Here is a 25,661-nt window from a genome sequence, read left to right as displayed (position 1 = left end):
ATATATAAAACGATGTTTTAAGAAATATGAGGTTTTATATGAATAAAAAACCTCTAATGAAAATTACTTACTCTTTATAATGTTTTAGATAAGCATAAGCAAATCATGAAAATTAAATCTAAATCACAATTTCCATAGTGCACTGTAACGCCAGCTCCTTGCTATAGAAACTAAATTATATACCCATATTGATTAGGGATTTTTAGGGTACAGAACAATTCAGGTTTATTTAATCAACAGCCTTAATTTTAACCCTAAAAACTGCCGACTACCAAAAATAGAACTTTATTAATTAAGCTTTTCGGAGATTATTTTATCTTTGATTGTCGTATCCCTGACTGCCTGCATATTGATGTTATCAATCAGATAACAGAAAGGAATACAAACATGGTTGTAATGTACTTTTTATATTAGGTATACTTAGTCCTACACAGGATGGGTACACTTATTAAGCTTTCCAAAGCTTATGTTAAATGATTGCGAATTAATTACTGATTACTATGGGACTAAATAATAAAGGGAGAAATGTGCGAGAAATAAAAAAATACGCCTGTTTTCTATAGTTGATGATAAACAAAATTACCCCTTCTGTAAAATAAAAGTATTGGCTTAAAAGTTTCAACTTTTAATTCCATCTATCCCATCTAAATTCATTAATATTACCCAAATTTTTTAGCCAACCTGGTCATAAAACTTTGGGTATCAAAAGGAAAATGGAAGGGAAAAAAACAAATTAAACACAATCATTACAACGAACATCTGTCCCTGGTCCTTGCTAAACCTGCCATACCCACGGTTTTTATTAGCAATGCACTATGCTAATGTATTTTGTATTAATGTATTTACTTCTTTCATCTACATCTAGATAGATACAAAGCGCTTCTATAAAATCATTCATTAAAAATTATATTTTTTATTGTTTACAAGAAACAACTTTCTCCTTTAGACTTCATGGCGAACAGGTTTAATTCTAGCATACATTTTCAATATATGTAAAATAATGGATTCGACAATTTGAAGTACAATACAAATTACAAAACAAATTACAAAAAAGATAAGATTAAAATTATTGTGAAAAAAAGAACTTAGGGTTTAGAGAACTTAATCAAGATTTTAATCCCAAATTAAGTCCCCAATTTTCAAGCCAGCAACTGAGAGATCGTGTTAATAAAACCTTTTGTGGGCTCGTTTAGTTTACAGTCTACATTTCATCCCCAAAAAGTTTAGAAAAGGGAAATATTTTTTCAATGAAAAAATAATTTAATTGGCAAAATTGTTGTGAATAATTTACAAAGAGACAAACATACATCCTTCCCTATCTTGACTATAAGCCAATATGAAAAAGAATCCTGATTAATGTGATATCATTACATTTACATGTATATGTATTATCAAACAAGGATGACAAAACGCAGAGATGGTGTTAAAATTCAAATCAAAAGCGTTTTATTTAGATGCTAGGTTAATAAGAATATATTTTTACTTGTCAGGGGATCTTTATAATTGTTTTGGAGTGGTTACAAGCAATTTTTCTACCTTACATTACTTTCTAGTGCTAGAAGCTAAGTTATTAATAATTTACAGAAGTAAGGTTATTGTTGGTCCGTAAAGATCTCGCTAACGACTGTACTGATAATCTATTATATTTACATACGTCCTTTTAGGATTTTATGTTTAATATTTCTTTACAAAATTTAAGTATTGGGATAGTTATAGTCTTTCTTTTGCTACCATTTCCCTTTCGATTCAGGGCCCCTAGATGCTATGGGCTCAGACAATAAGATAAAGATAATATATGTGATTAGACGAAGAAGATTGATTAAATAGAAGCGTTGCCTCTAACAAGATTTCCATGTTTATGTCTGATAACATGTTTCTACAAACAGGTAGATAACATATTTGGGTTCTTACAAAGTAACAAAACAAAAAATAGCATTAAATTTATCATAAAATAGATTCGTTGGCTTCCTTCAAAGTGCTTAGTCGATCACCCAAATCCTCCTTCTATTATTTTGAAATATATTTTAAAAATTTGGAAAAAATTAACTTCTTACAGCATATTTGAATTATATCTTATTTAAAGCAGTTTGACATTAACAAAGCGTTTTCTCCTATTTTAAATTTAAAAATTATGAAAGTATTTTTGATTCAAATTATATTGACCTTTCACATGCAGTTGAATTCAGATGCGAGTATTTATTGATTTAGTGTAACGGATTTACTGACGTACTGACAAGATCTAAATATAGAGTAGCTGTTCTACTAAATTTGTGTGATTTTGAATAAACATCCTGGGTATTTAGCATTTGTGAGCACTTTGATACAAATATGTAATCTTATCTAATACATTATCATCTTTCACTTATAAATATCTTTACAGTTTTATACAAAAGAACTACATATCTATTTATTTAAATAAACATATCAATAAAAGGTGTAAGTAAAGTTAGTAATCAATATATAAAAGTAAAACATATGCAAAAGTTACAAGATCTGTGTCTGTTCCGAATAATCTCTGTTCGGTTCTCCTTTGCACTTGGAAGGTTTATAACTATTTTTGAGGAGAGTACCCCAAAGTATGTGTTAAGTTGTATTTGTGTGTGTACACTAAGATCTCGTAAATGGCTGAGGGGGCAACACCCTACTCCAAAAAATGACCATCCAAAAATAATTTTAAGTTTGAAAAGATTTACGCTAAATGAAAATGATGAAAAATGATCTTGAAAATCTTTTGACTAAAGAAAGAAAGAAAGAAAGAAATGAGTTAACCTGTAGTAAAACTAATAGTCCTACAACAATGAAAATGATTAATATCCATAAGAAACGCAACCTTTTACTTTAGTAATAATATCTCTGCCAGATTTTGTTAAAAAGCGAAGCTTTTCTACATTTATGGTCGTTCCGTCAGTCTGTCCTTAATTTAGGCATGTTAGAATCGTCCTTTTGATTTGACATTTTTTAGTAATTCCTGTTGTTAGGTTAGGTAAAATTGAGAAAATTTAGCAATTATCGTGATATAATCATTATCTTCATTTTGAAATTGTAATTCCTAGACTGATAGGACACAATAATATAAGCAACCCAACTCTGTAATAGTCTGAAAATTTAAGCACGTCTTTTAAAAGCATTTTCCATTAAATCCTTAAACAATATAATAACGAAGAAGATGTTTTCAGACTTCTTAAATATATTTAGCTTTATATTATAGGCGTTGTCATTTTATTTGTTATTACTCGTTTATCCTAGTGTGTTACTTGTTGAGCTCCGCTTTTATGGATGTTGTCATCCTTGTGTTGGAATGATTAATGGTTGTGTAGTCCCTATATGCTTCGCCTTCATTATGAGGAAAAATGAATTCCATGTGAGGAATAAAAAGATTTGGCGAGCTAGGTGTTATTTCATTTTGATGAATTATTGTGGCTCAACTTTACTTAACTTTGTTTGCCAGTCTGTCTGTCAGTCCTATTATATTATATCTATTTGACTGGCACCATAGATAGACTTCTGAGTTATTTGTGAAGATTCCCTTGGCCACTTAGCATCTATACCGTAAATCATTTGGTTTGTATTGCTCTGCTGAGCATCTTAATGGTAAATGTTATTTTCGCAATGATAAAGCTAGAATTCCAATGTATTAATATAATATTATTGTCTACTAAAAAATATTTCTTCAAAACAAAACAAAAACCATTTAAAAAATCCTTTCTTTCGTTGTACTGAAATAACATAAAGCTGCTGGCGAAAAATTAAAAGATTTCTTAGACTTGGCTTCAGATAGAAGGATAGTATGTGCACTCACATCTGCATTATACATAGTGTTTCTTAATAGGAAAAAATAGACACAAGGACTTGTAAAATTGTGATAATGAATCAAAAGGGAAAGGGCTCATTGTTATGCTGTAATCCTTATAATAAAGTAAAAGTATTTTTATTTGTTTGTCTCTTAGTTTGTTTGTTTGTACGGTAGTATCTCGCTAACTGCTGAACCGATCGGGTTCTCCTAAACAGGGTATCTTCTCAAATGTCCCATGAAAGTTTATAATTATATTGGGGGAGGGTACCACCACCCTCCCAAGAGGCCTCTAGGGGCGCAGCCAAGTGTAATATATAAAGTTTTTTGATACCTATGCGGAACTGATTGCACATCGAGGGAAGAATGAAGAAAGTGAGGGTGTCTGGATAAAAGAATTAGCTTCCTTCCAGATACAATTTCAAGCAAAAAGAATCAAGGAAATATAAAGCAAATATAAATTTTATATGACTAGAAATAGTTTGTACTAATAAGTACTATATCTATTAAACTTTACCCAGGGAGGAAGGGGACATTGGGCTCTTTTTAAAACTATTCTCAAAAGTCTTATAATAAATTTTTCTTATTTGTTGGCTTAACAACCCTAGGGACTTATATTGATTGGTTCATTTAGTTGAGTGTCCAATCGTTTTAATCATTAATTGTAATCTACATAAATGGTAATTTTATGTATCATCATATGGGATGTACATCAATTTATCTGTTCAGTCATATCGTTAGTTTCAAAAACTAATTTACGGCTTCAAAATATTAAAATTGGTCCCAAATATTGCTAAATTCCCTCATTTTCATACGGGGGGTTAATCGTGTGAAAGAAAGGGGTTAAATAGGTATTTGATAAATATTGAAATAGCTATACATTTTCATACGGCCAGGATATCGTTGTAAATCACTAATTATCCCTTTCAAAAACTTAGCTAGACCGTTTGATTTTATTGGGCAATTTGAGTTTTTTAAAAAATAGTGGATTTCTCAAATAAAATAGCCTGTTCATATGATCACGGAACCTTCGCATATTTCTAGCAAAAGTTTTTTTTTGTTGGCTTTTGTCTGAAGCTTAACATTAATAATAATTAATAAATACATAAATTTTTAAAAGCAAAAAAGAAAGATAAATATACGAATTAAACTATAAGAAGCTACCCTGTAAAGGTCAGCTAGATCAAAACAGACGCACACACGCACATTCAACATTTAAAATTTGTGCCGTGTTGTTATTTTTGTTTTTTTGGTCATTAGCTTAAGATTAAGAAATATCTGAACTAGTATCCTATTAGTATTATTATATTATATAGGTTATTTTTTTCTAAATACTTACTCTTCTTATATTTATTTAAGTCTCGTTGTAAAAGATCCCTCCCCTAATATATGATATGATATGTCATCGGTCAACTTTTGCTAAAAGAGGGGGGGGGGGAGTATAGGTCAAGTGAAAGTTAAATCCTAAAGGGTATTTATATTTCCATCCAAAGTTGCAAGTCAAATATGAATATGAAAGGGGGGGGGGGTTAAAATGTATATTGTCCTTGTTCACGTGACTAAGTTGACCCTTTTATCAATATACCTTGTATATTGGGGAATATTAACAAGGATTAAAACATCCATAAAAACTAGTACTGAAACTTTATGACAAACGGATACAGGAAGCAAATGCCTACATTACCAGAAATGAAAAAAGCTATCCGCTTTCTTACGGATTGACCAGCCCTAATTATAAAAAAGCTATTGTTCTGTAAGATTAAAACGATTTCTGAAACTGTATAACAAACGGATAATAACACTTAAATAGTTTCAGAATAGTCGATGGAATCAAATGCCTAAATTACCAAAAAAGCTATCCGTTTTTTACAGACGGACAAACTGACCCTAATTATAGAAAATTATTGTTCTGTATGAAGATCTCATATTTCTCATGTGAGTTCAGTTAAGTTGACCCTTCCAGTTTCCCTTCCTTAATCAGGTGACATAAATAAATAAATTTTTCCTCCCCGCCCCCCCCCCCCCAAAAAAAAAAAATATTGTACAGCGATTAAGCGAAGATATGTTAATTTTATTTACCATAAAAACGAGTACTTTTAAGTCAAGTTTTTATTTCTATATAATTACTGACCCAACGGTTTGAAATAGATATTTATCGCATTGTGCCGTATATGTAATTTAGAAGCCATATTGGAATAGATATTTATCCTATTTATTAACGAGTACTTTTTTTTTAAGTCAAGTTTTTATTTCTATATAATTACTGGTAACTGACCCAACGGTTTGAAATAGATATTTATCGCATTGTGCCGTATATGTAATTTAGAAGCCATATTGGAATAGATATTTATCCTATCATATTATAGACAACTGACATTATTCTTTTATTTTAGTAATTATGGGAAAATTGAAACAAATTTAAAATGCACGGAAAAATGTCTATAAAAAAAACTTAATTATGAAATAGCTTCGCTCCAAAAAAAATAAAATACTGAAGGGAAACAAACTAATCTAAAATCTTAAATATATATGAACATAGCTTTGTAAGTATGTCTGTCCGTCCAGGCAATAAATTTAATTCAAAAAATAGATATTTATCAAAAAAACCGTATATAGTTATTCCGAATTTTACGATTTGTATTTAATAAAAGATAGACAGACAAAAAGAAAGCACTAAAATTATTAAAGTGATTATCTAAATTTGGTTACTATCATCATATCTTTGTATAATTGGTCAAAAAGCCTTCATAAAACTCCTAGGAAAGTACTACAGAGTACAGACGATATTTTTATTTACCATAAAAACGAGTACTTAAGTCAAGTTTTTATTTCTTTGTATGTAGATTTCTAGAATGATATCTATTTTTTTTAATAAAAAAAATTAAATCGACTTATATCGACAAATTACGGCTTTGTGAAAAAAAACTAAAGATATATTTTAAATTTTAAAAATTAAAATCCACGGAAAATGTCTATAATATGTTAAAAGTAAAAGTACTATAGAAACTATTTTTTGAAGCGAAGCTATTTCTGATTTATTTACATAAATAAAAACGAAAATGTCTATAATATGTTAAAAGTAAAACTATAGAAACTAACTTTTGAAGCGAAGCTATTTCTGATTTATTTACATAAATAAAAACGAAAATGTCTATAATATGTCTATAATACGATGCGATAAATATCTATTTTCTGAAGCAACATAAAACTAAGATAGACAGACAAAAATCAAAATGTATTTCCGTGAGAAATTAAATCTTGTTGTTTATCTCCCTCCCCCACCCCTCCTTCTAACTAACCATTACATTTACCACGTCCACCAGGCTAAACCAATCTAATGAAATTCTCCCCTCTTTTTATAAGGTTTTAAGTTTTAACACCTGCATTTATATTTCTTACAGATTTTTCTTTCTCATAAATTTAAATGAATTCTATTTCAAATATTATTTTTTCAAGATTATATTAAATATTAAACACAATTTTACCTGATTTCTGAAGGCATCCAGCTGACAGGAGGGAATGAGTCAGGAGACGAAGATAATGATGGAGCAGGGGAAGGAACTTCGAGTGCTGCTGCTGAGAAAGAGCCTGCTGCTGAGAAAGAGCCTGTATTGCCTTGGTATGACGTAACTTTTCTAGCTGCCCAAGAAAGAGCTGCTGGTAAGAATGATACAAATAACACCTCATCTCATTGAAATTTAAACAACAAATTATTAATATATTAATCAGAAACAACATTTTTATTTCAATTTTTACTAACATGTGTTTTTTTTTGTCAGCAATTGAGGCAGCGAAAAAGTTACAAGAAGAAAGTGCCCGTTTGAACGGGTTTATGGTAGAGCTTCCCTGTCTAAATCACCAGACTGAACTGGCCCTTGGTGATTCCTGCGAAAAGTGTGAGGTAATATAATAATTATTGGGAGTTTGTAGTTGTACTTTGTACTTTGCTTGCTTAATTTAAATTAATAGTAAGGGTTTTGTTGAAATATTTATTTTCATAAATTTAATAGTAAGGGTTTTGGAATATTTGTTTTCATTTGTTTTTGTATGTATCTAGGAGAACAGGGATTACAAAGCAGCAATGGATATACTTAACAAACTAGTGTCCAGGCTGAGAAACAACAAGAGAATTAGAAAGCTGTATAGAAAATACAAGCAAAGAATGTAAGTGTTGTTTATTTATTAGTGTTAATTATTAGTATTTATTTTGAATTTTCTGATTGGGGGGGGGGGGGTGTTCAACTTTTCAACGTAGTTAGATTTATCATTTAATTTTAATTATCTTTTTTTTCAGACTGATCAAACCAGTGGATACCAGGTGGAGCAGCAGAGTGAATATGGTCGTGAGATACTTCGAGTTGTTGAACAATAAGGACTTGTTACAAGAAGTAAAACAATCTCTGATAGCACAAGGAAGTAAGTTATCTGTTATAATAATATTTAAAGTTTTGTTTATTTGGTGACACAAAATTATAAAAATTATTCTTTGATGTGGTGACATAATATTTCAAGTATTTTTTATGTTTAAGTCAAAGATGGTGACACAAAATTATAAATAAAAGTTAAAATTATTTTATTATGTGATGACATAATATTTAAAGTATTTTTTTTGTTTCAGTCAAAGATGTAAAATGGCCATCCGCCATTCAGAATGGTTTGCTTGCAGACATCAGAATTGTCCTGGAGAGGGTGGACATACTAATCACCAAGAGCGCCCAAGGACTGGAGGCAACAATCCCCAGCATGTTCAGTAATTTGGAGACGGTCTTTGAACATCTGGATAACCTGCAGAAGTGTGACAACAGGTTTGTGTTTATGGTTTTACTATTTGCTAATAATAAATAAGATGCATTTTAGTTGAAAAAATGCGCCATACTAATAAAGATATCATTATCAAAAATAAAATTTTATTGAAGCAAAGTAGTAGTTAGAGCCTAGAGGGGAGGGGATTAGCAATATACAAACAAAACCATCTAAAAACATATTTTATTTTATTTATTTGTATTTTATTTTTTATTTTTTTATGTATAGGTTTGCTGCCACAGTGTATGCCAATCTGAAGAAGAGGGTAGAGAAAATGCTGAATAGTGAAGGGTGGACAACTCTGTTGTTTCTGCACCCCTTCAGCAAGACTTACCTGGAAATGGTGCAGGTATAATTATATAATAATAATAAAATTGCAACAAAAACCTGGAAATGGTGCAGGTATAATAATAATAAAATTGCAACAAAAACTCGTCATAATAGAGAGATGGAAATTGAGATAAAGTTTTAGGCTTTCTTAAAATGTTGAAGTATGAGAAATTTACTTTTTTTCCTAAATGTAATTTATATCAAATATTAATTTCTTTATATTTACAGGAAGGCCTACTTCCCAGTCAGCTAGTTGATAAAGAATATGCAGAATGGATCCTTGAACGTGGCTACCAGAGTGCAGCAATCATCGGAGAAAGATTACTAAGGATCCAGTTGTCTAAATTGTCTGACTCTGGCGAGGATGAAGAACAGAATGAAGGAGAGCCACCAGCAGATGATACCAGCATCGACGAGGAGGACGAGGATGATTCAGGAGCTGGAGAACCTGAACAACAGGTCCAGGAGGAGACTGAGACTACAAGCAGTGATGATAATGTTATTGGATCACCTCTGTTCGTAGCTGTGTTCAAACAAAGAAAGCTGGCCTATGAACAAAAACAAGAACAGGAAAGAGCAAAGAGGAAAATTGATGAACTTGCAGTCATGAGATCGGAACTGTATCAAGGACTCAGAAAATGGCGCGTTCAAAATGCCGTAAAACTGACAGACTATTATCAAAAATGGACAAACGATAAAGGAGCACAGAAGAGAGGTTCCAGATCAGCGACACTGGAGCTAATCCATGGAACAGTTGCCAACATGCTTGAAGAAGACCAGTACCCAGCACAAATCAGGGAGCTCTTAGCGAACCTTATTCTTCTGCCTGTAAGCAATTCGAGGGTGGAAAGAATATTTTCCCACCTTAAATTGCTTTTCAGCGAAAGGAGGTATAACCTAAAGGGCCATCTGGTTAAGGAACTTATGTTCCTCGGATTCAATAACCTGGTTCCCAAATCAAACCTCACGGATTTTTTAAGTTAAGCCATGATGAAGATTGTTTTGAGATCAATCATTTAGCAAAATATTGTATTTTTTGTATGAAAGAATAATAAAATGAAATAAACTTATTAAAACAATTGAAAGTAACAGGATCATAATAATGTATTGTATTTGTATTTTCAATTTTGTTTGAACAATATGAAATAAACCTATTATTTATTACAGCTAATTTGTTATTTAACAATCTCCGCTAACCCACCCAACTCGAACTCTCATTGGTCTGTTTGTTTCGTGTCGTCCGACAGATTTTGCGCTCTCCTTGGTTAGGCTCGGAATTGGTAAAGTTAAAGCTAAGAAGATGTCTTTATTTATATTACTAGTAAGTAGTAAAGAGGAGGGAGGGGACTCGAGTATTATTATTATAAAGTCTTCTCCTGTATTTATTTAAATGTATGATTTATGGGGATTACCCACGGAATATGGGGGGGGGGGGGTGGTGGTAAGTAACTGGTAACATGATATTACGGTCAGCCAAGGTGTTCGTACAGAAATGTTGTAAGAATTATTCTTTAGAAAATTCAAGCTATATTTTAAATTTGAGAACTTAAGTAACTGATATAGATATTATATTAATTATTATAAAAAAAAATTTTGTTTGGTATATTAGATAAATAAATAGCTATTTCTGATCATTGATACATCAAAGTCAAGCAATATTTTGAAAAATTAAGTATCACATATAGATATTATAAAAAAAACTTTGGTTGGTATATTAGCTACTTCTGAATCTGATGCATCATTGTAACCCCCCCCCCCCCCACGCCAGAATTCATTAACAATATATGTGCACCTGTTTCTCTACTTTGTGTGTGACTCACGTATAAGATATTTTAAGAAATATGATTGGGGGGGGGGGGGGGGTTACATAACATTTTAAAAAAATAATACATACGGACAAACTAATAGATAGATATACAGACGAACTACAAGATAGATATACGGACAAACTAATAGATAGATATACAGACAAACTAATAGATAGATATACGGACAAACTAAAAGATAGATATACGGACAAACTAATAGATAGATATACGGACAATCTAATAGATAGATATACAGACGAACTACAAGATAGATATACGGACAAACTAATAGATAGATATACAGACAAACTAAAAGATAGATATACGGACAAACTAATAGATAGATATACAGACAATCTAATAGATAGATATACGGACAAACTAATAGATAGATATACAGACAAACTAAAAGATAGATATACGGACAAACTAATAGATAGATATACGGACAAACTAATAGATAGATATACAGACAATCTAATAGATAGATATACAGACAATCTAATAGATAGATATACGGACAAACTAATAGATAGATATACGGACAAACTAATAGATAGATATACGGACAAACTAATAGATAGATATATGGACAAACTAATGGATAGATAATTAGATTAAGGTTTAATAAAACATTAATTCACAAAAAAATATGTAAGAAAAGTCAAAAGATAAATTAGCAATAACAACTTTGGAGACTTTTTTTCTTTAATTGTGATTGGTTGGTTTATTAAGCATGAAATGCTGCCAAAATGGAAATAAAAAAACAAGCGAAATTAGCAATAAGAACTAAGATTAACTATCTTGATAATCTGGCTACGAGATTGCGTGATGCTATAAAAAAAAACTATTCACCAAACCTATATTATTCAAGTCATAAAATTCTAGTGAGGTCGTAAAACTTATTCGTATGTTAATATTTTCCGGAATTTTTATGATTTTCTGGACAATGTTTGACCGTAAAGATATGTGAACATATTTAGTATTTTACAAATACATCCCAAATCTAGCATAAGTTGACCCCTTCTCTCCGTATGAAAATGTTAGCAGAGGTGTGAAGTCTCAATTTCCGGTCGTTTGAAAATATCGGGGAATTTGTATATTATTAGGGTTATTTTAGTATTTTGAAAATATTGAAAACAGTAACATTTCTATACGAAATCACCCATCGTTTACGATTTTGAGTATGTTTTGAAAAATACTATAAACTAAAACTATCATTGTATCTGTTATTGTCTTTTTCACTTATTCTTTTCTACTGACATTCTATTTCTAAAAGGGCTTCCCCTCTATAATTGTTATTTCTGTTTGTCCGACTGTCAAATTGAGCTTAGCTTTATATGGATGTTGTCATCCTTGTCTTATTTGATATTGTATGGGATTTAAAAGAAATTGTCAATATATCCCAAACTTTTCCTACTTCAAAATACAAATCCAGCTGGGTGGTTGAAATATTTTTAATCCCTAAAAAATATAATAAAAATATAAGGACAATACCTCCCTTCGGATATATAGCAGACCGAATTATGTCTATGGTTTATTTTATTTTTCTAGAGAAAAGATATAAAATGACTGTGAGATTGATAATAAGTTTAAATCCAAGTGAAATGTTTCAATTTACCCATCTGATGTGTATGTATATATTTCACGACGAAATATAAACATTTTATATCATATACAAAGTAAATAAAGAGATTATTTACCATAAGGTCTTAAAATACAAAAAGTTCTAGCGAGAAAAGCTGGTTGATTTTTTAAAATTTTTGTCTATATTTCTACACATAAGTTTAGATGTACTGATTTTCAAAAAATATACCTTGTTGTCCTAGGATTAGATGAATAGGATAATCATATTATAAAGAATTTCATCATTGTGGTAAAAAAACAGATGATCATGTAAAGTTTGAAATTGATAGGAATATCATTTCTCACGGACTGACAAAAATTTTAATGCTATGCTTACTGTTAAGACTTATATCAAAACCTTAAAAAGAAACAATAAACTTAAATTCAACTTACAGATCAGACAATACATCTACGATATAAAATAATTCAAATTGAAAAGTACATTTAAATATTGTAGCTCATATATCTTTAAAACAACATGACATTTTTAAAACTCTAATGTTTCCCATTTCTTCGGTCTGTCAGACTGGATGTTGAAAGTATATTAAGTACGAATTGAAAAGGATGCAAGTTTGTTATGTATGTCCTAATAATACCCACCCCAAAATATTTTGATCTATTGCTGTTCACGGTAAAATGTTCCTTGTAACGACTTTCTCCAAAAATCTTCAAAGGCTGCAAGCTGCCAAACAGCTGAGTGTACAGTTAATGCCCGCACACTTTATTAAGCGGCATGAGAAGGCCTATAAATAATCTGGAATAGTCAATACACAGGGAAGGCCTTACTGAAGAAAAATGCTTGAAATATGTCTTTTCGCTCTTTATGTACACTGTGAGTTATGAATTGTCCAGATTATTTGTGGCCTTCTTTTATCGGTTCAAATCTTGTGCGAGCATTATATATGAGTTCCACCGTTTCGCCGTTTAAAGCCTTAAAAGTTCATAGATTTTTGTATATAATCGTTACCAGGAATCGTTACCCTAAACTGAACGAAATCCAAATATTTTTTTCTTCTTTACTGAATGCATTGAAATAAAAGATTACATGATACAAAAGAATACAAAATTTTGTGCGAGCATATAAGATCCATTGGTTGGTTGTTAGCAGCTTTAAATTTTTATAGATTTTAGTATACTGTACGGCTTCGCCCCTAGCCTCTAGGGGCTTTGCCCCAAGAGGTTTTTTTCAAACTAATTTTTCGTGTTTTAGATTTTAAAGAAAATTAAACAAAAAAAATGGGGGGAGGATATTTTTCAATTTTGGGGGGGTTAGGGGTGTCCCACCCCCCAAGAAAATAATTATAAACCTTTCTGGGACCTATGAGAAGCTACCCTGTAAAGGAAAACCCGATCGGTTCAGTGGTTAGCGAGGTCCTTCGCTACAAACAAACAGACAGACATTGTTCTACTTTGTATTATAGATAATAGTACACTGCACTAAATCCAAACATTTTTTATTTTCTTCTTTTCTAAATGCATCTAAATTAAAGGTGACATGATACAAAAAAGATAGAATTACATAGAACAATGTAAAATTAGTAAAGAAATTAGAAATACTATGTTGTAAATTCTATGCTTTATTCTCAAACACAGTAATTACCTTTCATCAGGATTCTTAAGGGGTAAGACCAGGGGCGTCCAAGCTTTTTATTTTGGGGGGGGTAAAAAATTTTTAAGGGGGGGGTAATCGCCCCATTACCCCCCCCCCCCCCCTTGGACGCCTATGGGTAAGACAATGGATAATAAATTACGATAAGCAAAATTAACCTCTTCTATAACTGCAATTATTTGCGGAAAAGTTTGGACAATAAATTTTGTGCACCCCAATCAAATGTCCTAATTTTTATTACAAACAATGAGAGAATGTGTTTTTTAAACTTTGTGTATAAGTTGAAGTACATTGCTACCTTCCTCCCTGCTCCTTACAGATAAATAAATCTCAACACTTAATAATAATTTCATTGTTTATAAATTATCTCAATAGTCAATTTACATGGATCTTTAATTCCTTGTTTATAGACACTCTAGGTATCTCTATTGTATATTTATTTCAGCCAGAGATATCTGATACTGTGAGCTAAGATAATACAAATCCAATTGACACACATAAAAAGACATAAACTAAAGGCATTATAGAATAGTTTTAGGTCAAATCTATAAATATATCATTTATGTGTTATATATTGAAATTTAAAGAATGCAAACATACACGAAACAATTTGTAATGTCCTTATAAATACATATGTAAAATTCATATTTTGTTATATTATTTAGTTATATATGTATAATATAAATGTATTTTTATGTGGAATTTTTTTATCGACAAACCATGCCTCAAGAGATGATTGGAAGTCCCCCCCCCCCCCTCCCTCCATTTAGACATCGTTTTTAGTTATTTCAATAAAGTTGTGAAAATCGGTGTTCTGTGTGTTGTTATCTGTGTAGTGTTTAAACCTATATTAACGTCAACATTTACAACTTTCCTCCCAATAAAATAGCTTAAAACTACCGCTGGACCAGTATGTATATTGTATATTCCATGATAAGCACAACCTTGTCAATTTAGCAGACGGACAGATAGACAGATGGACAGACAGACGGACAGACATCTACTTTAAATTTTAGAAATAGCCCTTTTTAACCTAAGAGTAGCTACACTACCTAAATATCTTAAAACTATCGCAAGACCAGTGGACATATTTCCTGAGAAGCACAACCTTGTCGGTTGAGCAGTTACTGAGATCTTTAGCTTTAAACAGACTGACAGACATAATTCTACTTTGTATCATAGATTTCAGAAATTGCCTTTTTGAGCTTGTAGAGTAGCTTCGCTACTAAAACAGCTAATATTGTGTATTATATTTCAGAAATAGCCGGAGAGCCGCGGGTTGGTGCCAGGTTCAGTCACATCAAACAGAATCTAGACTCGGATGGATCTGATTTTAGATCCAAGATTATCTTCAGTCTCAAGCCAAGAAATAAAATATCCCCGCACACAATTCTAGGTAAGAAAAGTGGATAGACACTATATTTTGCACAATTTACAAGAAGGGTTGGTAAAATTGGACTGTAAATTACGCTTGTACCCAAATTTACAACCTTATTGGTTAGCTTTAAAAAAAGATAGGCATTTCAATCAAATAGCAAACTAGAATTATCCATCCAAACATTACAAGTAATAATTTAAACGTAAACAATTTTGTTTATTGTCATTGGGTCAGCAATAAAAAAATTAGTTCATGTTTGTTGTAGATTCTTTTGATATTTCTTATCATTGTCCATTAGATATTGTTAGCATCTACGATTATCATACAAGAAAGGGAGGGGTTAGTGTGATCTTAAAGAACATACAAAAAAACTTTATATAATAGAATTATTCTCTAAGGGGTATATCCGTATGTTCGACAGGTCAATGGTCAAACCTTGATTTATTAACAAAATCTGCCTAAACATCGCTAATTCTTTAATAAATTTTTTAAGCTTGTTATCGTTCGCTCCTTATTGTCATTAGTATTAAAATACAATATATATATACTAGCGGCTTCGCCCCTAGCCTCTAGGGGCTTTGCCCCAAGAGATGATAAAAAAAAAGTTAAGGTGAAATTTAAAAAAATAAAAAATAAGAAGGACCAAGGAAATCTTCTACAAAAAAGGCTAAGGATATCTCCTACAAAAAAAATGGTGGGGGACTTTTTGTTTTTGGAGGGGTTGGGGGTGTCCCCCCCCCAAGTTACTAGCCTAAAACCACCACAGGACCAGTAGGTATATTCCCTGAAGAGTAGAATCCGATCGGTTCAGTGGTTACCGAGATCTTAAGCTTCAGACAGACGGATGGACAGACGGACAGACATCATTCAACTTTGTATTATAGATATATCTGAATGTTTGTATGTTTCATCTATTGTTTTAAAAACACATTAAGTAATGCATTTGATGATGAGCTAAGTGTTTACATTATATAATGCACACATTTTCAAATAAATTAGAATTTAGAGTGTTGTATAATTTTGGACATGTAACACATAAAACCTGCAAGTAAACAGAAAAAGAATTACTTAGTAAATGAAAACTTTGTAGGATTCAACGAACTAAATTGTAACAAGGATGACAACATCCATGAGTTGCGAAAAACATAAAAACATTAAACAAAATGAGTTATAGAGCATGTTTAGTGATTATAAATCAGAATTAAATGTTATAAAATGTTTTTTATTTTTTTACACTTGTAGCATCACCTATATACCAAAACGGTACAAGTAAATTATATGCTGGGTGTCCTTTGGTACAAAGAATCTACACAAAAAATCAACTTTCTTTCTTGAAAAGCACCCTGAGAAATTAACTTTTCCACCATAGCGTAACGTACTCGTGGATGGACAGACAAAAAGAATAATAGAGTAGCTTTGCTACTAAAAATGAACTGAGTACACTTACCCATATCACACAGAAACATGTTATATAATGTTTCATTTAAAATTAGATTCTTTTCAAGCAAAAATATAATAAGATTTTTACCCGTGGAGAAATCTTTTATCATCCGATGGCCTGTTTGTCTTAGTAATTGCATATTTGTTTGAATGCCTGTTTGTCTGTCTATATGTGTGGCATTGTGTTTGTCTGTCTTTTTATGACTCGTTCTAATAGTGTAAGATTTTGTTTTGTATAAAGGTTTTGTGATTTTCTTAGATTTTTTGAAAATTTTCTCAATTTTTTTATGACAATTAAATATCTGCTCTATTACTCAATTTCTCCGTTTTCCCATCCATGATTTTTTTATGTGATTCGCTACTTATGGATGTTGTCATCCTTGTTTTTAAATTGAAGTTGTTGCCAACAAGTATAAAGAATTTGGTTTTACAAAAAGGTTGAGCGGCGTCGGATGTCAGGAAATGGAAAGTAAACTATGTTTTGCTCGATGTCTCAAACCGCTTTTAGTAAAATTACTGGCGCTTTTCCTAAATGTTCCCTATTGAGCACTAGTCTTCCCCTCCTTTTTAAAAATAAATTAAAGAAAAGTTTGTATTTTTATTATACCTTTCAACTATTTTGGAGCCTGTGTTTGGTATGTCCTATCACCGCGGAGCTACCTTGTACCCTATATAACCTAACCTAACCTTAACTAGAGTAGTTAACAAACAAACGAAAACATAATCCCCTATCCCCTTTTAATCTACTAATTTATAAAACAAGGGTTTCTGTGCGCGACTAGGCACTTTTTGGGAAACGGCAAAATTACTTTCAAACGCATTTTTATAATATTTAATATAGATTATCAAACAATGAAATGAGTTATCAATTCCTGGATCTTTTAATTATTTAAAAGTTCATAAAAAAAAATGTTTTTTAGTTTCCATTTTGGCTGAAGAAACACATAATTTAAATTATGTGTCATATTTTTCCTTTTTTCTTTCCCTAAATGCACAATTTTAAACAAATAAAGTTTAGAAAAATGAAATTATAGTTGAATTTATAACATATAATGCGTATCTCTTATATATGAAATTTAAACTTTTTCAAGCCAAAACCAAACACACAAAGAATAATATTTTGTTTAGAAATAAAAAAGTTTGAAATAGAAATGCAATTCTAATTCTACTATATAACATCAAATATTGTTCTCAGAATTTTTGCTTTTTCAAAATTATTTTATTGAAAAAAAGTTCAATTACACAATTTTTTTCTCTTTCAATAAGGAAGGAAGGAGACACATTCTGTCATTAGTTGACTGCATTGTATTACAAAAAATTAGTACTTTAACGTCCTCAAACTTAAAATATATGTAGTATAATAAGATTAAACAGAACTATCCTTTTTATAAAAAGATATAAAAGTTCTCTTAGTTTTAATGTTTCAAAATAAATATAAATTTTCATGTTTATTATCGCATTAACTCAACTACTTTATGATAAAATAAAGAATAATTAGTACATAAAAAGGTAGAAAGTTTGTTAAATCATTGTGTTTTATAATAATTACTACATCATATAAAAGTTAATGATGCTTTTAGTCCTAAAATAATGGACCAATTTACAATTTATTTTTCACAGTTCTTTATATGTATAATTAGCGCAGCTACTCTAGGATTAACCCTTTACTCTACTTTATCGCATCGTATTATAGACAGCTTTCCACAGTTATTGAGATAAAAAAAAAATTAAAACCTGGGGGCCGTTGAAGCAGCAATAATATGGTTACGACTGATAAAAACTAAGGATAATTTAAAATCTAAATAGTTAAGAGCGGCTACGGCGTAGAGGTGCTTAAACTAGATGAGACTAAAGTAAAATTTTGTGGCTAAGGCTGAAGGTGTTACAGGCGGAGAACAGCAGCCGCTTAAAATTACTTATTCTCGCTGTAAGCCGCTCGGCTTGTTTTTGCTTTAACCTTTTTAAAGATTCAGATTCTCGAATGATTGTGGATGCGATCCTGTTTTTAAATAATACAAAAAAGATTCTTAATGTTTCATTTGATTAAAACCATATTATATTAAGTGGTTGGGGAAGTAATGTCCTGTAGCCCATATGCACAAAAATGTTCTTGTTCCCTCTATATGCTTGATGTACTTCTTTTATTCTGCTGGGTATTGTTCATAAAAATAAGGCATAAAAAATGAATATTTTGTGTATAAGATGTCGCAATGTATTCCATTGTCATCATAAAAAGATATATTGCAGTAATGTTTTAATATTACATGGCAGTATGTTTCTTTCATAATTGTTTCTACGTACAAACTAAACAAGAATGACAATATCCATGATTGGCAAAGCCACTGTGGGCAAAGCTCATAAATATCTATCAATTAAATTAAATAATAGTGCAAATTCTCATATCTTCATAGCCAGTTGTCAAATTGTAGCTGGACAAAGTGTCTCAAATATCAACCATGTGACGTCATATAAATGAGTGAATATCCACCTTTTATTTCTTTCCTACTTCTCTCATCTCCCTCATTTTTATGACGTCACATGGGTGATTTTTGAGACACTTTGTCCAGCTACTCAAAATTTCATTTACTCCTAAAAACAGATTGACAAACAGACAGACAAATGGGTGCTGCCACTTATAAGTATCACTTAAATTTGGTTATTTTATTTTACAAAAAGTAAATATTTTATTCAAAAATAAATTGTATTTTAAACAATTGAATTCTACTTCTTAAATATTCTGTATGTCACGCTATGAATAAATAAATCATTTCATCTGTTTAAAATTCAGTACATTTATATACAAAATCCTTCAAACGTCATATTTCTATTACCAAATATATTTTGAATATTCTTCCTCAAACCTATGTACTTATTTAAAAAGAGGTTGGTTTATAAAGGGTTTTCTGTATGTAATTTTAAACCAGAGATATGCAGAAGGACGGTGCATACACCCTAAAACACCCCTCTACACCCTCCTTTACAAGGGTCTACAGCCTCTTATACAATTACACAACCCTGAAACAACCAAGTGGGGTATCAAGGCTAAAAAGTCACACAACCCTAAAATTAATCGATTTAACAGTCAATTGGCACTTTTTTTACTTTTGAAAATGTTAATTGTGTACATGGTGAACATTACGGGCGTGTATACACCCCCCTGACACTAAAATAACACACCTCTTGTTAAAATTTCACATAATTTTTCAACACCTCTTCTTGGAACTATTCATTTCATTTGAGTCCTATTCAAGCGTATGTAATCTTAAGCTTCAGTACAAATGTGTATATTATTCAAACCTTACTCAAATATATTATATTAACGGCTACGCCCCTAGAGGCCTTTGGGGGCACTTGTAGGGAGCGGTGGTTGAGTTTACAAACCCATTTTTTGTATTTTAGATTTTTAAAAAATTTAATTTTCAGGAGAGAGGAATTTTTTGGGAGGGGGGGTTGTCCCACCACCTAAGAAAATGGCTTAAAACCATCACAGGACCAGTAGGTATATTCTCTGAAGAGTAGAGCCAAATTGATTCAGTAGTTACTGAGATCTTAAGCTTCAGACAGACAGACATCGTTCCACTTTGTATTATAGATTGTGAAGATATTTATGTGGGGGAAGGTAGGTATGTGGATTAATTCTCCGCAATTGTACCTACCTCCCTGTAAAGATATATATTTATAATGAAATATACTGTGTTAAATATTACAAAACTGTTGGAAAAGAATCCAATAAAACAGTTTGTGTCCATATTTATATTTTATACAAATTAAACAGAAAATAAAACAGTTGGAGACCATATTTATGGTAATAATATATTTGATTAAAAGAAAATTATATTTTGTATATTTCATCATAAGTATATAAGTATGTGACCTGCAAAAAGGGATTTAGTTGTAACCCTTTTTAAACAAGTCTGGTCATAAGAGAATATTTTGTCTATGTGCTGGTTGTGCTGTGGTAGGCCTGCTTATCCTCACTGTTACAAGTGTACTTGTACTAAGAGAATATTTTGTATAGGTGCTGGTTGTGCTGTGGTAGGCCTGTTTATCCTCACTATTACAAGTGTACTTGTTCTAAGAGAATATTTTGTATAGGTGCTGGTTGTGCTGTGGTAGGCCTGCTTATCCTCACTGTTACAAGTGTACTTGTTCTAAGAGAATATTTTGTATAGGTGCTGGTTGTGCTGTGGTAGGCCTGCTTATCCTCACTGTTACAAGTGTACTTGTTCTAAGAGAATATTTTGTATAGGTGCTGGTTGTGCTGTGGTAGGCCTGCTTATCCTCACTGTTACAAGTGTACTTGTTCTAAGAGAATATTTTGTATAGGTGCTGGTTGTGCTGTGGTAGGCCTGCTTATCCTCACTGTTACAAGTGTACTTGTACTAAGAGAATATTTTGTAAAGGTGCTGGTTGTGCTGTGGTAGGCCTGCTTATCCTTACTATAACAAGTGAACTTGTCCTAAGAAAATATTTTGTAAAGGTGCTGGTTGGGCTATGGTAGGCCTGCGTATCCTCACTATTACAAGTTTACTTGTACTAAGAGAATATTTTGTAAAGGTGCTGGTTGTGCTGTGGTAGGCCTGCTTATCCTTACTATTACAAGTGTACTTGTCCTCAGAAAATATTCCAAATTCAGAGCTGAACAAGAAGAATTTTGGGAGCAAGGGTAAGAAATTTTCAACTGTATAATATTTAATTTCAAAGCTACTATACAAAATGATGTTGTTGACAAAGAAGTCAAAGCTTTTCTGCTTGTATTTTAAAATTCTTTTCATCTTAATTTAAAAACCTTGGCTAAAACTACAAGTAATTTATGCAAAAATAGGTCTCTAAGAACAAATAACAGTCATCATAGCTAGAGCTATGGACAACTTATTGTTTAACTTTTATTATAAAAACATGATTATTATTTTAGTACTTCTAACTTTTTGTCCTTCCATGCTAATGCCTGACTAATATTTGCTTAATTTAAGAATTTTCTTGTCTATTTAGCAAAATAAAGTAAACTTTACTTTGTTGCTGCACCATGAAATTGAATTGTAGAAAACAATTATTGTATTCCAATATACATTTAACAGCACCACCAGAAATAGGAAATTATTTTAGCATTTTTGTGTGTTTGTAGTTTTCAACAATTCCACTCTGCAGTGTTCTATTTTTACTTGGCTTCACTCACAAATTTAGTCAACTTTAAATTTGAGTTAGGGATGTAAAGATAAATAAAAAAATAAAAACTTGCTTTTAAAAACAAATCTTGCTCCATTTATCTATTGCTCTCTATGTCAACCTACTAGCTTACTTATTATCTATTTATCTAGCTTTACAAAAGACAAGACGAAAAAACAGGATTTTTATCTGTCTGTCCTTGAATATTAATGGAAGATATTTGCTGTTTATTAAGACTACCAAGTACCTAGATTGAAAATATTTACCTACCATTAAATGTAACTATTTATCTATCTAACTATCTATCTATCCAGTCAACTGCAAGAACTTTCAAGCCCTTAGTTAGCAATTATATATTTACTGCTTTATCTATCTAACTATCTCACTATCCAGGTATGGACTGGATGATACCTGTGGTCCATCAGAGCTACCAAGTCCTCACTTGGAAACTGTCAGTCTGTATTGTCAACAACAGGGATCATGATACATTATTAGAGTATTGTTAAAAAGCTACTCTGTAATATATATAATAGTAGGATAGCTGTGAAGAAAATTTTCTTTAGTTTCCTCACATAAATATGGCCACCAAAAGCTTTGAATCACTTTTTTTTCTATTGATGATACACAAAATTACCCCTTCAGTAAATTACAATTGGTAGTTAAAACGTTTGGATACTCAACTTAATGAACCAACCAATCAAAATCCATTAAAAGACCTCAAATTTGTTTAGTCAACGAATAAAAAAGCATTATTTTAAAAGTTTGTGGACTATTGTAACAAACAGCAAAATACCCGCCCCACCCCCCTTCCTGGAATTATTCATTCTTGTTTTATAATTAAATAAAGTAATTCATTCAAATTTTATATTCATTAATGTAAATTTCATCCATTAAAATGTAACCATAACAAAACCATAAATTTGACTGTTATGGGAATTTTGTAATTTAGCTCTAATGTGTTTATGAAAAATTAAACATTTTAGCCCAGACACTTTAGTGGTTTTGTCCCATTAAAATTGTTATTCTATTTTTATTAATTAAGATTTTTATTATGAAATTTTAAACCTTTGCTACATCTAGTTACTAGTCAAGTAGCTTTTAGGGACAAAACCCCTGAAAAAAAAAGATTCAAGTACAACATCCTGCACCCCGAAAAAATACCCTAAAACCTTACCAATAAATAGTCAGAGAAATATAAGTGTATTGAAGTTTTAAAGCCAACCTTAGGATAAACATTAAATTTCTTTTGAATGAGTCAATTATTATTACCAATTTTCCAATGATAATGTGTTCTGATCCACAGTTGGTCCTGGAGATGGAGAAGCAGCAGACCTCTACCCTCAGCCTCCAGACCTGCGAGACCCTGGACCTTCCGGACCTCCCTGATCCACTGGAGGAGGAACATAAACTGATACCAACATGATCCGCAACCAAACGGGGACTCAGGCGGCTGTTACGTGATTTGGATAGTTGGACCTCAAAGCATTCCAAGTTTAGATAACTTTTTAGATAGCATGCATGCACACAGTTACAATGAAACTTAAAAAACAATGCTGATCGTGACACAAAATGAATTAAATCTAAACTGATATAGTTACTACAGAAATTACTCACCATGAAATTACAGAATGTGATTAATTATTGATATTAATTGGCTTGAAATTTTATATTATACACAGATATTGAAATAAGCAATATGCATTAAAGTTGTGAGATTTTTTTCAATTTTACATGAGTTCTACAAAATCAAGATTCGTCCCACTATTTAAGCCTAATTATCTAATCCCTTTGGGATGCTTTAACCATTTAGACCTAAATCATACAAACTTATTTCTTGGCTACGTTTAGGTTGAATCAAGTGGAATTCTGTAAGATTGCAAATCTATATTCAACGTAATATTTTATGCAGCATTGTCATTTTGGCTTTATTTTTACATTATATTCTACCATCATATTTTTACCATGGTTATGTGTTTTAAAAAGATATATAGGCTGTTCTAATTCTTTACCTTGAATTTTATTGAAGTAAGGCAGCAAGTTGTTTGATTTATCCTACAACTTTATTTTTCTTTTGGTTATCTATGACAAAACTTTTCTCTTTGTCCTTGAAAATAAAACTTGCAATACTCATAGGGCGTGCACACAATTTTGAGTGGAGGGGGGGGTGGAGGGAGAGAAAATCACCCTTAAAATTTATAATTTTCATGGGGTCAAAAATTTTATGGTAGCAAAACATTATTCTTCTTCCTTCCCTCCCCTCTGAAATTTTATAAACTTCAAAGAAATTTTCGCTTTGGTAGGGGAGGAAACTAAAACTCTACCTATATATGATAAGGGGGGGAATTACCTACTTATATCTGTCCCTGTGCACGCCTATTGCAGTAGTGAATAGGTTCTAAAAAAAAATAACTGCAGTTTACTTTTTTATTTCAAACTATTTCATTTTGTTTCTATTTCATTATATTTTGCTTTCCCTCATTAAGAATATCATGCAATATAAATTAGTAATGTATTTTAGTCTGAAAATAAAGATCTCGTAAATTGGTTGTACTTTTCAGAAAAGCTTTATAAGAGTCATGGGTAGGCTACTTTCACGACCTCCCTCGCCCTACCCCTAGAGGCTAGGGGAGAAGCAACTAGTATAAAGGTATAAAATGGCAAGGTAATCTTCAAATGCTTTGAACTTGTAGTTGCTTATTTTTGTGCTATTTCAAAGTTGGCACTGTTAAAGTTTATTTTGCAAGTGTCGAAGTTGTGCAGAAAAAAAATGCAAACTTCAAAGTTTTGTGTAAATAATAGAACAATAACAATTTTTGGATAGGGGCAAGGTCAGTCAGACGATTGCCTTGAAAATTTGTAATTCATTTTCTCGTATTCATTCGAATCCGGTGGATAGGAAACGGTTCTCATCCATACGAAAAATCTATGTCTAGCATCGTATTATACCAGCTTTCTACGAATATAGAAATGTACAATCTTATAATTGTTCATTCTATGTCCGCGGAAAGCTGTTTATAATACGATGCGAGAAATAACTATTCCAGTATGGCTTGAAACCAATTACTATCCGATGGATTAGAAACGGTTCTCAGCAATACTGAAAAATTATGTAAAGAATCGTATTATAGACAATTTTCCTCGAGAATTAAAATAAAAATTTGAAATAATACCAGTTTTGTTAGCCCGGGCCTTCGGAGTGGTTTCAATCCCTTTTTTTTATTTTAATACTGCGGAAAGATTTATATAATATGATGCGATGAATAACTCTTAAACACCTTTTTTCATTTTTACATTTTTATTTATGTTTAGGATAGGTTTATGACTATAGAATAATTATTGTCATATAAATGTTAAATATGTTCTAAAAACGTCATATTAATTATTAAATTGGTCATTTGTTTTAATATTGTTTGAAAAATGAATATACATACATTTTATTTTAAAAACTTACATGTTAATTTAATTGATCGTATTACATATTATTTTATATTAAAATAGTAATTTTCAGAATTAATACTAAAATTGTCCATATAAAGTAGAGTTTGATCTCGTGCAGTTCACGGTAAAAAATTTCCAGGTAACGATTATTTATGAAAATCTATGAACTTTAACGGCTGGTAACAGCCAAACGGTGTAACGTATAGAATGTACTTGTACACAATTTTAACCGACAAAAGAATTCCTACTAATTATCTGGAATAGTCATTACTC

At 31.2% G+C, this 25,661-nt stretch overlaps 2 protein-coding genes across 2 annotated transcripts in view; both read left to right on the top strand.

The window, feature by feature from the left end:
* The window catches only part of LOC145315098 (uncharacterized), a 37,055-nt gene extending 12,165 nt beyond the window's left edge, over nt 1-24,890 (top strand). The window contains exons 6-9 of the mRNA XM_080155140.1: nt 15,225-15,362; nt 21,342-21,450; nt 22,344-22,425; nt 23,254-24,890. Coding sequence (XP_080011266.1) covers nt 15,225-15,362; nt 21,342-21,450; nt 22,344-22,425; nt 23,254-23,373 — 449 coding nt within the window. The 3' untranslated portion in view covers nt 23,374-24,890. The remainder of the gene's footprint in view (nt 1-15,224; nt 15,363-21,341; nt 21,451-22,343; nt 22,426-23,253) is intronic.
* LOC145312916 (uncharacterized) lies at nt 1,871-10,089 on the top strand. The gene is made up of 8 exons (XM_080152123.1): nt 1,871-1,886; nt 7,289-7,450; nt 7,570-7,691; nt 7,848-7,954; nt 8,085-8,206; nt 8,409-8,595; nt 8,822-8,942; nt 9,152-10,089. The coding sequence occupies exons 1-8, from the start codon at nt 1,871-1,873 to the stop codon at nt 9,905-9,907; spliced, it is 1,593 nt and encodes a 530-aa protein (XP_080008249.1). The 3' UTR covers nt 9,908-10,089.
* Nucleotides 24,891-25,661: the final 771 nt, after the last annotated feature.

Source organism: Acartia tonsa, chromosome 3 (assembly GCF_053477335.1).
Source record: "Acartia tonsa isolate MP-2025a chromosome 3, ASM5347733v1, whole genome shotgun sequence".
In the NCBI taxonomy this organism is placed as follows: Eukaryota; Metazoa; Arthropoda; class Copepoda; order Calanoida; family Acartiidae; genus Acartia; species Acartia tonsa.
The sequence above is the reverse complement of the archived record's forward strand: the minus strand, read 5'-3'. Positions and strand labels throughout refer to the sequence as shown.